This window comes from Carlito syrichta, unplaced genomic scaffold (genome assembly GCF_000164805.1).
Source record: "Carlito syrichta isolate Samal-C Ts95f unplaced genomic scaffold, Tarsius_syrichta-2.0.1 Scaffold288979, whole genome shotgun sequence".
In the NCBI taxonomy this organism is placed as follows: Eukaryota; Metazoa; Chordata; class Mammalia; order Primates; family Tarsiidae; genus Carlito; species Carlito syrichta.
The window spans coordinates 535,456-549,722 of NW_007233075.1; the positions used below are offsets into that span (position 1 = coordinate 535,456).

The 14,267-nt window shown below is 40.4% G+C and overlaps 1 protein-coding gene across 2 annotated transcripts in view; it reads left to right on the forward strand.

The window, feature by feature from the left end:
• The window catches only part of SSBP2 (single stranded DNA binding protein 2), a 200,490-nt gene that overhangs the window by 177,345 nt on the left and 8,878 nt on the right, over window positions 1–14,267 (forward strand). For both annotated transcript variants that reach the window (XM_021710439.1, XM_021710440.1), the window contains 3 exons: window positions 3,727–3,797; window positions 6,124–6,202; window positions 8,139–8,167. In XM_021710439.1, the coding sequence (XP_021566114.1) occupies window positions 3,727–3,797; window positions 6,124–6,202; window positions 8,139–8,167 (179 nt within the window). The remainder of the gene's footprint in view (window positions 1–3,726; window positions 3,798–6,123; window positions 6,203–8,138; window positions 8,168–14,267) is intronic.

Sequence of the window (14,267 nt, forward strand, 5' to 3'; positions counted from 1 at the left end):
CTTTATCCTTTATTTTTGAGACATCAATACAATTAAATGTGTCTTGGGGACATTCATGGTGGAAACTGAAATTGGCACAGCCTCTTGGGAAGTCATCTGGTGAAGTGTATTAATAGCCATGTAAAGGTCATTGTATTGACAGCGTAATTCTAATACTAGGAATGGTTAGAGACACAACCCAAGATTTATGTAGAAGGAGATGCAATAGTGAGATAGCAAGCACAATCTTCATACCCAATTCAATTTTAGCAAAATTATTAATTTTTAAATATAAGATGGAATATAATATAGCTATTAAATTTATCAAAGATTCTTTAATGACATGGAAAAATAAATGCTGCTTATTCTATGCAATATAATCATAATTTTATTTGAAAATATATATGGCTGGGCGTTGTGGCTCAAGCCTTTAATCCCAGCACTTTGGAAGACCGAGGTGAGAGGATTACCTCACTCCACAGAGTTTGAGATCAGCCTGGGCAACTTGGTGAGACCTCATCTCTACAATAAATCAAAAAATTAGCTGGGCATGGTAGCACGCACCTGTAGTTCCAGCTACTTGGAAGGCTAAGATGGAAGGATTGGCCTGGGCGATGGATGAGACTCCAACTCAAAAAAATATATATATAGTGTGTGTGTGTGTGTATATATATATATATATATATATATAATACAGAAGTCTAGAAGGTAGAAAACAAGGAAATCGGCTAAAACTTTATCCATGAATATTTTAGATGATAAAATAGGAAGGCAATTTTTATAATAAGACATTATCTTTAATCACGTTTTACCGTTCAGTCCACATACTCTTACCTGGTTTATTGAAATCTAAGATAGAAGCTTGAAATTCGGCATCATTGATCACACCAATAAATAATAATTTTCAATGTTGAAGCTTTTTAATTTAGAAAAATTACAAATTGGATAATACAAATGTGACTTTGCTTCACCAGCTCTTTGGCTTGTGCCCATGTGTATTTCATGGGCTCTGCCCTCAAATCATCTTCACTGAAAATGAGGCAGAGTTCATCAAAGATAAAATTACATGAGCTGTCATGTTGCCGCATTTGCAGTCTTACCTGGTAAAGTCAGTGTTTGGTTTATGAAGGTGGCATGCGATTAACAAATGCTGCACCACGAGACTGAAAGGGAATGTTGGGAGCAACCTACCCACTGCAGCTAACGAGGGCTCTCGTAAAGTCAGAGTTGCCACCCGTTCACCTCCCCAGTCCTTTACCTTTTCTTTCATGCACTCACCCCCATCACGGCCATCCCACTAATGCTAAGCCAACACCCACCCACCAAAAGAGGAGCCAGAAGATCCACTTCAAAGTTTTTCTGTACATAAAAGGAAGTTGACACTTGCTAGTAAATGCCAGCCTTATCCCTCTCAATTTTTTTTCCTTTTTCAAATGAAATAACATTCTTGATTAGTCTTTAAAATGATAGATTTCTTTTATTTCTGCATATGTAAAATATACAGCCCACTTTACTTTCACCAAGAGTAAGGCTCGTACTGCCGAAAAGCTATTTGAAATTTTCCTATGTTTAAAAAGCATCCCAAGAATTGAAAGTTAACTTTGTGTTGTGAGAGTTTACTCCAGTAGGTAGATCTAAGTTAGCAGATACTTATTATCCGTAGTACACATGGTGGATAAGGCACGGTCCTTTTCCTTCTTTCTTTTTTTTTTTTTTTTTGAGTTGGAGTCTCACTCTGTCACCCAGACTGGAGTGTAGTGGCTGCTCCCAGCCACCGCAGCCTTGACCTGCTGGGCTTCGGCGATCCTTCCGCCTCAGCCTTCCAAATAGCTGGGACTACAGGTGCACACTGCCACGCCCCGGTTAATTTTTTGATTTACTGTAGCAATGAAGTCTCACCAAGTTGCCCAGGCGGGTCTCGAACCTGCGGGCTCAGGCAATCCACTCACCTCAGCCTCCCAAAGCGCAAGATTACAGGCTGAGCCACCAAGCCTGGCTCCTTTTCCTTCTTTCAATGAGCTTATCATATTCTAGTTAGAAGCAGGAAGGAAGAATAAGACAATAAAATATTAAGTAAACAAAAGGCAGCCTTCAGTGGTAGGCACTTGCAAATACCAGGAAAATATGTCACAGAAGATGTAACTTTTGCCATGGCCTTCAGTAGTGAGTAGAATTTCAGCATGTGGCACTTAAGAAGGTATTCAAAGGAAGAAGGAGCAAAAATATGGAGGCAGGAAGATTGGTCATACTCAGGGAAAGTAAGCAGTCTGCCCACTACAGTTTGATAGAAGGGCAGCATACACAGGATATAAAAGAACTGAGGCCACAAAAAGAGGCCGGGCCTCACTTGGCATAAACAAAAAGGGGTGACCCTGAGGGGTCACCTGTTTTTTAACATTTTGATATATTCATTTAGAAGTAAAACATATTTAGTCAGGCTCGGTGGCTCAGCCTGTAATCCCGCGCTTTGGGAGGCTGAGGTGAGTGGATTGCCCGAGCCCACAGGTTCGAGACCCACCTGGGCAACTTGGCGAGACCTCATCTCTACAATAAATCAAAAATTAGCCGGGTGTGGTAGCGCATGCCTGTAGTTCCAGCTACTTGGAAGGCAGAGGCAGAAGGATCTCAGGAGCCCAGCAGGTCAGAGTGACAGAGTGAGACTTCAACTCAAAAAAAAAAAAAAAAGAAGTAAAACATATTTAGATGTATGGATCACTGTTGGCAACCAACCGATAAATGACATCATATCCACTCTGTAAGCGGTACACACTCAAGGCATAAACGTGTTCGTGTCTATGATGTCATCACACAGGAAGAGGAAGAGTAACTGCCCGATTCCCACCTATGGCTGCTGCCGTGACAGCTAATGATTTGACTTTCTGTCTTGAATCAATACAAACTCATTGAAACACATCTTTTTTCAAAATAGAGAGGCCTACTACATTATATTAAAGAAAACTGTATAATGTGAAAAATACAGAAAACCCTATTTTATAATTGGTGTTTTCTCAATGTAAAATATTTAGCCATTAACTCCAGGTTTTACATTTAAAAAGACATGCTCAGGGCCTCAGTTAGAATAAGCTAATAGGCATGAAATGTAAATTTTCAAAAATACTACACAATGTTACATATTCTTATATGGATATACCCGAGACTTATTTCTATTATACCAAATCAAGAATAAAATGAATGAAAAAAGTGCTCATCAAAACTTGTGCTGGAGAAAACTGACTTTTAGTAACAAACAAAAGAATTTTTTATTTCATTTGTATAGTCTTGTTCTAATCTCTTGTGGCATTAAGTCAGGATATTTCATCAGCTTTTACTAACTGTTAACTGAAAAAACTATTTTTTAAATTTATGTATAGGAAACCTAAGGAAATAATGAAAACTGAAAAGCTACTAAATTTGAATTTTAAGAGATTTCCATCGTATGTATACATATAATGGCTTAGAGAAGTCAAAAAATATATTTTTTTAAAAGAAAAATTACTTTTTTAGACTTTAAAATAATGTGCCTCTTGTCTGAATTATTTAAGTGATTATTCCTCTTCTATACCTGGATTATGACCTCAGAATGAGTATTTTGGGGTGAGAAAATGACTGGTAATGACAACTTCAAGTGTGGCAGCCAATGTGTAGAGAGATAGGTAGATATATCCAAATTGTCTTTGATTATCACTTTGTGATGACTTGGGCGTAGATTCTAAAGAAGAATATTAATTAAGCAATATTTTGTTTCAGATTCAACCAACTCTGGAGATAACATGTATACATTAATGAACGCAGTACCTCCTGGACCCAACAGACCTAATGTAAATATGAATCTTTAAATTTATTTTTGAAATATATTTGAAGATTTTCAAACTCTGAGTGCTTTTTATTTCCTGAATATATTGTTTAAACTTCATATTTTATTATTGAGCTTACTGGATGTCAGAAAAGTTCAATTTTTTATGTGCTCTGGTTTAAAAAACATAATATATTTGTGTAACATAAATTTTATATCAATATAATTTAAATGTAAAACTGAACCTAATCAATTATTAGATGTTGATGTCATCTTACTCTATCTTAAATACTTAATGATTAATACTGACTGAAAATGACAGGTCACGGATAAACATTTATGTTTACCACATTTTTAGCATCACTAGAGTTCTTCATTATGATGTTTTTTATCCTGATAAACTTGAAAATAAATTAGGATGTTCTTTAGCATATGAAATCTAGGATTTAACTAAGGGGCTGAGAGTGTTATTACAGGAAGAATTTGGGTTATTAAAGTTTGGTTGTGATTTTTCCACAAAAGCTCACAGGAAGATACTTATCTATGATAGAAGGCCTATATGCTAACAAAAATATTTATAACAGATTATATTTCATGCACATATGTGTAGGGTAGCAGAAGTCAAAGAAAAGTCAGAAGATGAATACGTTCTGTGCTAAGCCAACCCAACACACGTACCCTAGCTTTACTGCCTTTGAGAACGCCATGGGTCCAGATAAGTGTCCACGGCCCTGGACTCACCAGCATGGTTTCTCACACCCAACCTCAGCTGTGCTTTTTTTTTTTTTTTTGAGTTGGAGTCTCACTCTGTCGCCCAGACTGGAGTGCAGTGGCCGCTCCCGGCCACCGCAGCCTCGACCTGCTGGGCTCCGGTGATCCTTCCGCCTCAGCCTTCCGAGTAGCCGGAATTACAGGCGTGCGCTACCACGCCCGGCTGATTTTTTGATTTATTGTAGAGATGAAGTCTCGCTGCCCAGACGGGTCTCAAACCTGCGGGCTCAGGCAATCCACTCACCTCAGCCTCCCAAAGGCGCGGGATTACAGGCTGAGCCACCGAGCCCAGCTAGCTGTGCTTTTAATAAAGACTCAATAACGCCAGTAAGTTCAGAGCCAATCTCTTTGACTTGTCAGTGGGGTATATGTATTCCAAGTGGTTTACTGAAAGCCAGTTCATGTGCTTTTAGACACTTAATTTTACCAAGCAGAATTGGCATTCTTTTGGGAAGATGCATAAACACATGGTTGTGTGCATGTGGCAACAGAAAGTCCTCCCGTTCCCAGGCAGAGGAGATAATATGCAGGGAATTGGCTGGAGACAGTTTGATCTCCCCCAAAGCCTTCATGATTGGTCTCCACCACTGCCCCATTCTCATTCTCTCTCTCTCTCTCTCTCTCTCTCTCTCTCTCTCTCTCTCTCTCTCTCACACACACACACACACACCCCGCACACCCCACACACACACCCCACAGGCAGTATTCTGCACCACATGACATGGGAGAAGTGCTTCTGGCATGGGAAATGGGAAATGGGAAGTGAGTGTGTCTCCTAGGCCATCTTTGCTGTGGTGGTGGGGTAGTTACAAGATGACTTGTCTTCACCCAGGTGTCCTCAGGAGTATCCTAGGAGAATAAGGAGAGACGGTGTGGACAGGTGGGCCCTCAGACACTAGCTGTAGCGTGGCACATCTGTTCACATCTCTTGTGTGCCAGGCTTTCAGCATCAGATTTCACCAGAAGAGAAAAGAAAAATAATTCCACTGCTTAAAAAATGTCTAACAACTGCTTTGGAATGTCTGATTGTCACCAAAGTGACATCGTTGAGACCGCCAAGAATTAGCTGTGTTCGGCCACCCCCAAGGAACTAAGTGTATCTAACCCATAAAATGAAAGTATTTATGATGTCCATGTGAACCAAGATAGGTTGTTTGCTATGAAAAATGTTAATGTTGGCATAATTATGTTGTACTGCTCTTATTAATAAGCAGCACCTTTAGCAGCTTCTTGAGAACTACCTTAGGTTTTTAATAGAAAATTTGTCAGGATCATAGAGAGGTTGCAATCGTCTGATTTGCTCTGGAATGTACATGCTTTCTAGTTGAGAATATCGGAAGAAGAAAATTGGACATGTGTGAGGATTCTCCTAAACATCTGGAACACAGAGAAGCTGGGAGAGGGGTGGGCAGTCCAGGCGATGAAGGCGCAAGACTGAAAAGATCAAATAAAGAATCTTCGTAACTTGAGAATGCAAATACGTGTGGCAGTGTCTTGTAATGTTAAATATAGATATTGTGAAGTTGAGACAAACCATTGTTTTCAGTGTGATTATAGTTATTTCTTCATTTTTCAAATAGTTTCCAATGGGCCCTGGGTCAGATGGCCCCATGGGTGGCCTGGCAGGCATGGAGTCCCATCACATGAACGGCTCTCTAGGTAAGGACTTGAACTTGGTGTTCAGAGTATATTCAGAGCAAAACCTGAGTTCTGCATGGTGGGTGCCCTGGTTTACAAAGTCTTTCTGCAGCCAGCTGCTCCTATTAAAATGCCCAACCTTTGCCTCATACTGATAGTTTCATCGACAACATATTGGTTATTATAACTGGCGATCATTTGAAAGCCAAAAGTGAGAACTGTTCTAGTTCAGATTCACAGGTATTCATTTAACCTGTCAGAATCTGGCGTTTTATGATGCAGAAACTTGCTGCTGTAGCATGTACTGAGCACACCTTACCAGGGACAGTGTGTCCTGCCAGAGGGTTTCTTTGTCTCCAGAGGTCTGCAGACACAGCCTCAGGGGGGCTTCAGTTTCAGTGGCATGATCATAAACTAATTCAGAAATTGACATTGAAAGTGGGCTGTGGTCATTGTTTTTCTTTTGGAAAGGGTTCATCTTTTTCTTAAGTGCAAAAGTATGCCCACAAGTATTTTAGGTTACAAGCAGATTTCCCTCCCCCACCCAAGGTCAGGAAATGCTACCCTCTGATACTTTGAAAACTCAAGTAACTACAAAATCAAGAAATTATTTGCAACGCTTTTATAGACTTTTGTGCTTTTTAGGGTCCATTCTTACCATGAATAGATTTCAAACTCTTGGTTTTCACTGTCCAGTTACATTAGCTGCCAGCCATGTGTGACTATTTTAATGTTAGATTAAATGAAATGTGAGATTCAGCTCTCCAGTGGTGCAGCCACAGCTGGTGCACATGGCTATGTATGGCTAGTGGTGACCTCAGTGGACATCACAGAGAAGTGTTTCCTGTGGTCTGCGGGCAGCACCCTTTTAGAGTTGCATTTTCCAATGTATTGCAAAATGATTCCACTTCTAGTCTTTTTATTTGTAGAATTATTCACAAAAAGTTGGTGTTTGATCATAGTTAGAAGACTCTCAGATGTATTTATTCACTAGGAGAGTTTCCAGAAGCATTTCACACACGCCCAATAACTGGTTCATCACTTTCCATAGTGAACATTACTGTGCATATTTATTTACCTATGTGATTGGATAGATGCGTTTGGCCTGTAATCATTTGTTGTGCCTATTTATATACAAATTAATCATGTCTGTAAGCCCTAACTTTGTGATGTTGACTGAAAGCTATGCTGTTAAAATGTTATACTATTTTTATGTCAGGAAAATTAGTTTTTAAGAATAATAAAATAGTTTAAAATAAAGCTAACATTGTGGAATCTAATTATTGTTCTTTGTTACCTAATATATGATTCTATTTCTTATATAAGAAAAGAAATTGATATTGGTTGTACATTTCTCCCAAGAATCAAAATTAAAATATAATATTCTATTTTGGAAACATTTTTAGTTTTGAAGGATTACCATGGTTGTTAGTTGCTGTTGACTTTTTAATATTATTGATGACACCTTGCTTTAGGTTATTATGGTAATATTATGAGAACAATATGGTTCAGAACGTTGTCAAATACCATTAAAGTATTCTCTTTATATTTTATCAGATTTACAGCATCATTTTTCAGAAAATACATGTAGATATCTCTCATATATATTGTATATACGTTTTAAGTTTTTTAGTTGGGTAGGACTTGTGTGACCTTTCCAATATTTCACATTCAGGAGTTTATGATAACAGTGGTTTTCTTCATTCTTCCACTTAAAAAATAGATTATTAGAAACTAGACAGACTGCCTTGCATTTACCATCAGATGACAGTGATTCACCATACAGTGTATGTAAAAGAAAGTATGTAAAGAAAAGGAGGTTTTTAAGATTCAAAAGCTCAGGAGATGTTCATTGGAAAGTACATATGGTGTACTTTGTTTATGTAAATTGAAGGAGTATTTGACTTATCAATGCAATCTTACCTCATAAAGGCTTTCTTCTCATATTTTGCGTCAGGCTCGGGGGACATGGACAGTATTTCCAAGGTGAGTCCTGTTTGTTCTCTGTGCTGTTTTCATCAAAATTTTATTTCACATGTAACTCTCATAAGATTACTAGAGTAGCCCTATCGATTGTGTTCTTGAAGAAGAGTTTGCAAGCAGGAGGCTAGGGATAGTTAACTGGAAGTTTACATATTAGTGTATATTATCTGTGGGAAAGAATAAAGTCAGTCTTTTACTTAAACATGCTAAGATTCATTTAAGGAATGTACTACATATTATTAATGGACACCCAAGTAATAATCAACTTAATCACATTATGATGCTACATATGTGTAAAACAAACTGGCAGAGCTTAGATAATCGTTTGAAAATGTGAAGATGTCTAAAGAATTGTGAGGAGAGTGCATTTGAGAACATTGTTCCTGTGTCCCAAGGACCCTGCATGTGAACGTCCAGTGGGTCTTTCAGAGGGTCTTCACTGAGCAGTGCAGATTCCCACAGTCATCTCTGGGCCCCAGACCCAATGAGGAAAGTGATAGGGGGAAGGCTAGGCTGGTACAGTAGGAAAGTGAGCCTTCTGTTAGCATGTTTGTGTTTGTCTTTTAGTAGTTTGAGTATCATTAATCCTTTGCTAAAATGCCATTTATTTTTTTGAGGAATGATATCTAAATACTTTCCAGATTATGACGAATTTTAAATAGTCCTCTGCAAGTCAAATATATTTAGAATGACTGATAAGAACTAATTGTTACTACTACTAGAGTGACGCCAGAAGTCTACTTTGTATCTGTAAATGGAGAAGCTCATTATAGGATGGCTTTGTTTTTAATTCTATTTCTAATTTATATTCATTTATAATAATGTAAAATACCTGATGCCAAGGAAAATAAAATAAGATTGAACTACAAAATGTTTTAAATTAAGACTCCAAATTGAAAGCAAGTGTAGTTAGAATCCTGACTTATCCCCTGTGCCCTGCTGCCCTTGAGCTATATAGCATGGTGGGGTGTGTTTAGGAACAGCCAGAAAGCTCTTTTTCTTTGCTAAAAGTAGTTGTTTACAGCAGGCACCCCCTTACCTGTGAGAAGTCATGACCTTAGAGCCTGTCTCTAGAACTGAGTTCCTGTGTGGCCTTTCAGGGCCTCCTGGGTAGCCCCGGAGGTCTGTGGCCATGGTTGTGTGGCTGAAGTGGCTTTCATGGATCCCAGTGAAATTTCTCACATCTCATTTGAGAAGATCTTCTTGTATCTAGAGATGATTCTTAGTTACACAAAGTGGGACCCTCCAGATGACTTCAGGCCCTCTCCCTAAATTTTCCCTAGCAGCCTGTAGCCTTTCACACTGGACAGATAGATGTGAGTTCATTCTGGAGAGGAGGATGCTTGCCCATCTTATGAAAGGCAGTGATGAGGAGCTGGACACTGCCTTCCAACCCACCTCCTGTGGTCTGTGGCTGTTTCCTCTCAGCTTGCCTTCCCACCCTGTTCCCAGCACCAGGGGTTCCTTGTGTCTTGTCTGATACTCCTGACCTTCTTCTGTCCGATGGTGTAGAGCTTCTTCTCTGGGCATTAGTTGACTGCCCATGTGTACTCTTGTGTGCTGGGCATTGCCTTGTACACTGTGAGGAGACAGAAAGCACATCTTTAACTACACGTGGCCTCTGCCCCAGTGACTACACTCAGGCAGGAGATCCTCGGTCAGTCAACATTCATGCTCTAAGGCACCACATGTATCTGAACATATCCTGACATGAGCGAGGGATGGCTTCTGCCCCAGTGGCTACACTCAGTCAGGAGTTCCTCAGTGAGTCAATGTTTAGTCACCAAGGCATCATGTAGGCTCTGAAGATCCAGGAGAAGCAAGACAATGGTCTCTGCCCTCAAGCAGTTTAGTGTAACTGAGGAGACCAGAACCAAGTACATATGCATTTAACAGGTGACTTAGCCCTGTGCCACAGACGTGCCACTGAAACAAGTCCTGGAATGACTCTGCACCTGCAGGTATACTCCTGTGTGGCCATCCCTGAGCGGCCCACTCAGTGGCTCCAGGCTCAACCCTGGCCGACTTGGGTGATGACAACACACGGGTCTATGGCAACAGCATCCTTCTCCCTGCAACCACAGCAGGGACACGGTACACCCACCCTTTCTCCCACCATATTCCCTCACAGCCAATGTCTCCAGCCTTCCCTCTGGGGCACAGTCACCACCCCTCTTGCCCACCTTCTGTCCAACATGCATCCCGCTGTCTCTAGCATTTTCTCCTCTCTCTTCTTTTGCTTCTTGGGCTTGTTCATTTTCATCCTAGCTTTATTCTAGTAATTCTTGTTTGTGAATCAAAAGACAATCTTGTCAAGTGTAGTGGCTCACGCCTGTAATCCCAGCATTTTTGGAGGCTGAGGCAGGAGAATCACTTGAGCTCAAGGAGCTCAAGCCCAGCTTGGACAACATAGAGAAATCCTATCTCTACAAAAAATCAAAAACTTAGCTAGGCATGGTGGCATGTGCCTGTAGTCCCAGCCACTCAGGAGGCTGAAATGGAAGCATCGCTTGAGTCCAGGAGTTTGAGGCTGTGGTGAGCTGTAATCATGACACTGCACTCCAGTTTGGGTGACAGAGGGAGACCCCATGTCTACAAAAAATCAAAAAATTATCCAAGTGTGGTAGTGTGCACCTATAGTCCCAACTACTCAGTAAACTGAGACAGGAGGATCACCCGAGCCCAGGAGGTCGAGGCTGTGGTGAGCTGTGATCATGCCACTGCACTCCAGTTTGGGTGACAGAGGGACACCTCGACTCAAAATAAAAAGACAGTCTTCACCATAACCACTTAGTAACTTTGTTGAGAATCCTTCTTGGGTCCCTGTGTATCTACACGGTCCTTCAGCTAAATCTGTATTTTGTCAAGGCCAGTGTTGCATATTTTAAAAAAAACTTTTTACTTCACTTAAATGTTGTTTATTACTACTACTTCAGTTTTTGTTCTACTTTTTACTGTCTGCATGCTCTGTTTTATCCACTCTGTGTGTGTGATGAGCACTGAGTTGAGACTCAACAAGCCTAGCATTGTGGCTGTACCCACAGGTGCTGGGCATCTGAGTCTCACAGGTGTAGCTGTCTAGGTGTACATAGAACTGGGCTCCTCCACTGGTTGCTTCATAAGGGATGCTGAGGACCAAGTGTGAACATACGCATGGGCTGTGCACTGTGCAATGCTACACAGACATTAGACATCTTCTTCATGTTCTTCACACAAGTCTTCCATGGCCACAGCAGGAGCCCAGCCTGGCGGCCACATCCTAACACCATTTCAGGAGCCAATGGAGTCATACCCTCAAGGAAGAAGTTCAGAATTGTTGCTTGCTCAGTGGGGGGTTACTTGTCAGAACCCACATTCGTCTTTCTCAGACTGCAGAATTGATCTAATTTAGATATTTGTTTTCAATTTTAAAATTTAAATTTAATTATATTTATTTAATTTAGAAGCCTTTAAAAATGAAATACTAAATTCCTTGTATTCCTTTGTAACTGAGAAGTCACCATTTAATCAATGGAACACAAGCATTCTCCTTAGGATTGTTTTATGGTCAGGGTACAGAGAAGCATGGTTTATTTTCTTAGAAGGAAAGCCCCTCAAGAAATCCTGCATTCACATTGAGATATTTCTGAATTTGAAAAAAGAATCATACAAGTAGGCAACATGTGATCATATCATGTTTAATAAATTACCAAGACCTGAAGCTGTTAAGCTGTCAAGCTCTGGTGTCTATCAGAGACCCTGCCCTCTTCCCGGAGTGCATGAATGGCCGTCAGTGCTGTCACCTTAGGTGCGCTGACCTTAATCCTAGCTCGGCTGTGCCCACGGGAAAATGACTCTCTGCCCTTTGGGGCCAGTGGAGTCAAACAGTATTCTACAAAACTCATTGTTGTCAGCCCATGAGAAATCAATTCAAAATTCACTACCAAAGGGCTTCAGATAATGTCAATATTATTACACCCTAATTATAGGCAGAGCCAGAATTTTACAAGTGCTCACCTTTTTAATTTGGAAATTTTTAAATTTAGAAACTACCAAAGTTAAAGAAAGTTTGGAATAACTTTTGAGGATAAGAGAAAGGGACGATAGCTTCCTATTAAGAGAAGATATGGAAGAATCCCTGCAAGATAAAAATCTGAGATAGAGAGTTTAAAAGTTACATGTGGCAGCCGGGGAGACTGTGTGTGGTGTGCTGTGTATGTGTAAATATATGCACATGTATATATAGTATTTACATATGGCATCAGAGCTTAAGTAAGATAAAAACCTTCCAACTTGACGAAAGAGTAAATGAGATTATAATAAAATCCCGTGAAGATAGAATCACTATAATCCTAGCTCTGTTGTTTCAAACTAAATTTTTGAAGCAGGTAATAAACTTCACATTAGCTGAACCAGAAACTGCAGCCAGCATGCCTGGCATAGCTAAAGACCATCTCTACCTGCATTATCTCGTGTTTTCTGTTGGGTCTCTGGTCACACTGACCAACCCGAGGGAGTTCCATATACACTTTCTTGCCTTGATAACGACATTTGCCAGAGACACTGCCTAGTTTGCTCCAGCCACGTGAGGCACACATGGTTCACAACCACCACTGCCTGGTATCACTCCAGCCAAGTGGGACACATGCAGTTCACAGCCACCACCCTCTCCTGTTCCAGGCTGGGTTCCAGAGCCACCACCTTAGCTGCCCCTCAGATGCCGACATCGAGTGGTTCTGTAGCCCATGCCACCACTGTGTCAACAGTGATCATTGATGGCATGGTTCTCTAAGACTCCCAGTGAGTTTTTGCTGTTTTTACGTGTTGCAGAGATTATTCAGGTTTTAAAACATACTGTCCTATCACTTCAGGTTTTCCAATGCAGTCCAGTAAGTTGGGAGAAGCAGGCTTCAGAGCCTGATATTGTCTCAGTTTCATATGTTGATGTGTCCTTTTAATGTTCCCCTCAACATCCTGAAACCTCCCCACAGAAACCAAAAGGAGTGTTTGGCGTTGAGCCACCACATGTGGGGAGACCAGGTGGGAAACAGTGTAACACAGTGCGAGTGTCTTGAAGGGAGTAAGACACCAGCCATGCAGCCTTTATTCAAACCTTAAGTATTCTAAAATCAACGCTGAGTCAGGAGTCAGATCTGATATTAGCCAAACCTTCCAAGTTATAAGTCAAGAAGGGACATACAGCAAAAGCGTAGTGAAGACTCACCACTCCCAATAGGCAGAAATGCCTGCAGGACACCCATCCCACAGGTGTGGGCGCTGCCCAAGGATGAAGCTTGTGCTTTCTGTCATCTGACCATGTAGATGTGCAGCTGCCAGGTACATCCTGGTATTTCCTCACATGGTTCATGTTTTATTCCAACATTGTCGATTTCTCCATTACATATAGAATGACACAAATCCACTTTTGCTTAAGGACATATAGATGATGGACAAATCTTAGAATATTTTTTATAAACTCAGTTTCCTTTTTGAGCTAAGTCAATCTTAATAGTTAATGAATTCTAAAATAATGTACTTAGTTAAATTGTGCTTAAATTAGCTTCAGGAAATCAAGATATGCATGTTCGTCTCAAAGTATATTTGCTTTTTATACACTTGGGTAACTATCGTTTCCAGAAGAAAATTTATCAAAACTAGAATCTTCTTGGTGCTACTAAGGTGTGACTTTCAGTCCCGGGCTTGTTGGCATGAGAGTGCCCATGGGCATCAGAGGACTTCGTTCTCAGACCCTCCCTGTGTGTGCATGCACATCTCACCAGCTTCTCCCCTTTTAACCAGATTCTTAAAAAGCCCATCTTCTTCTGGGATTAACTCATTCATGAAAGTACAATGTCTATGACATAACTTGTAGTTAAGTCAAAATCCTCTGAGCAGTTTTCTTTACAAAATCTAAAAACCTATTCCAAAACAATGTAAATATCAATGGCCCAGGGGGGGAAAAAATCTCATTTTGCTTCCATTTGAAATAACAAATTAAAATGTTTAATCCTGGAGGGTTTTTTTTAAAAGTAATAAATTGGACCTTGAGAGAGTCCCTTCCTCCACAGCTGTGATGCTATATAAACATGCATATGTGCCAGCATCGTCCCGTGTGTCTCACTGT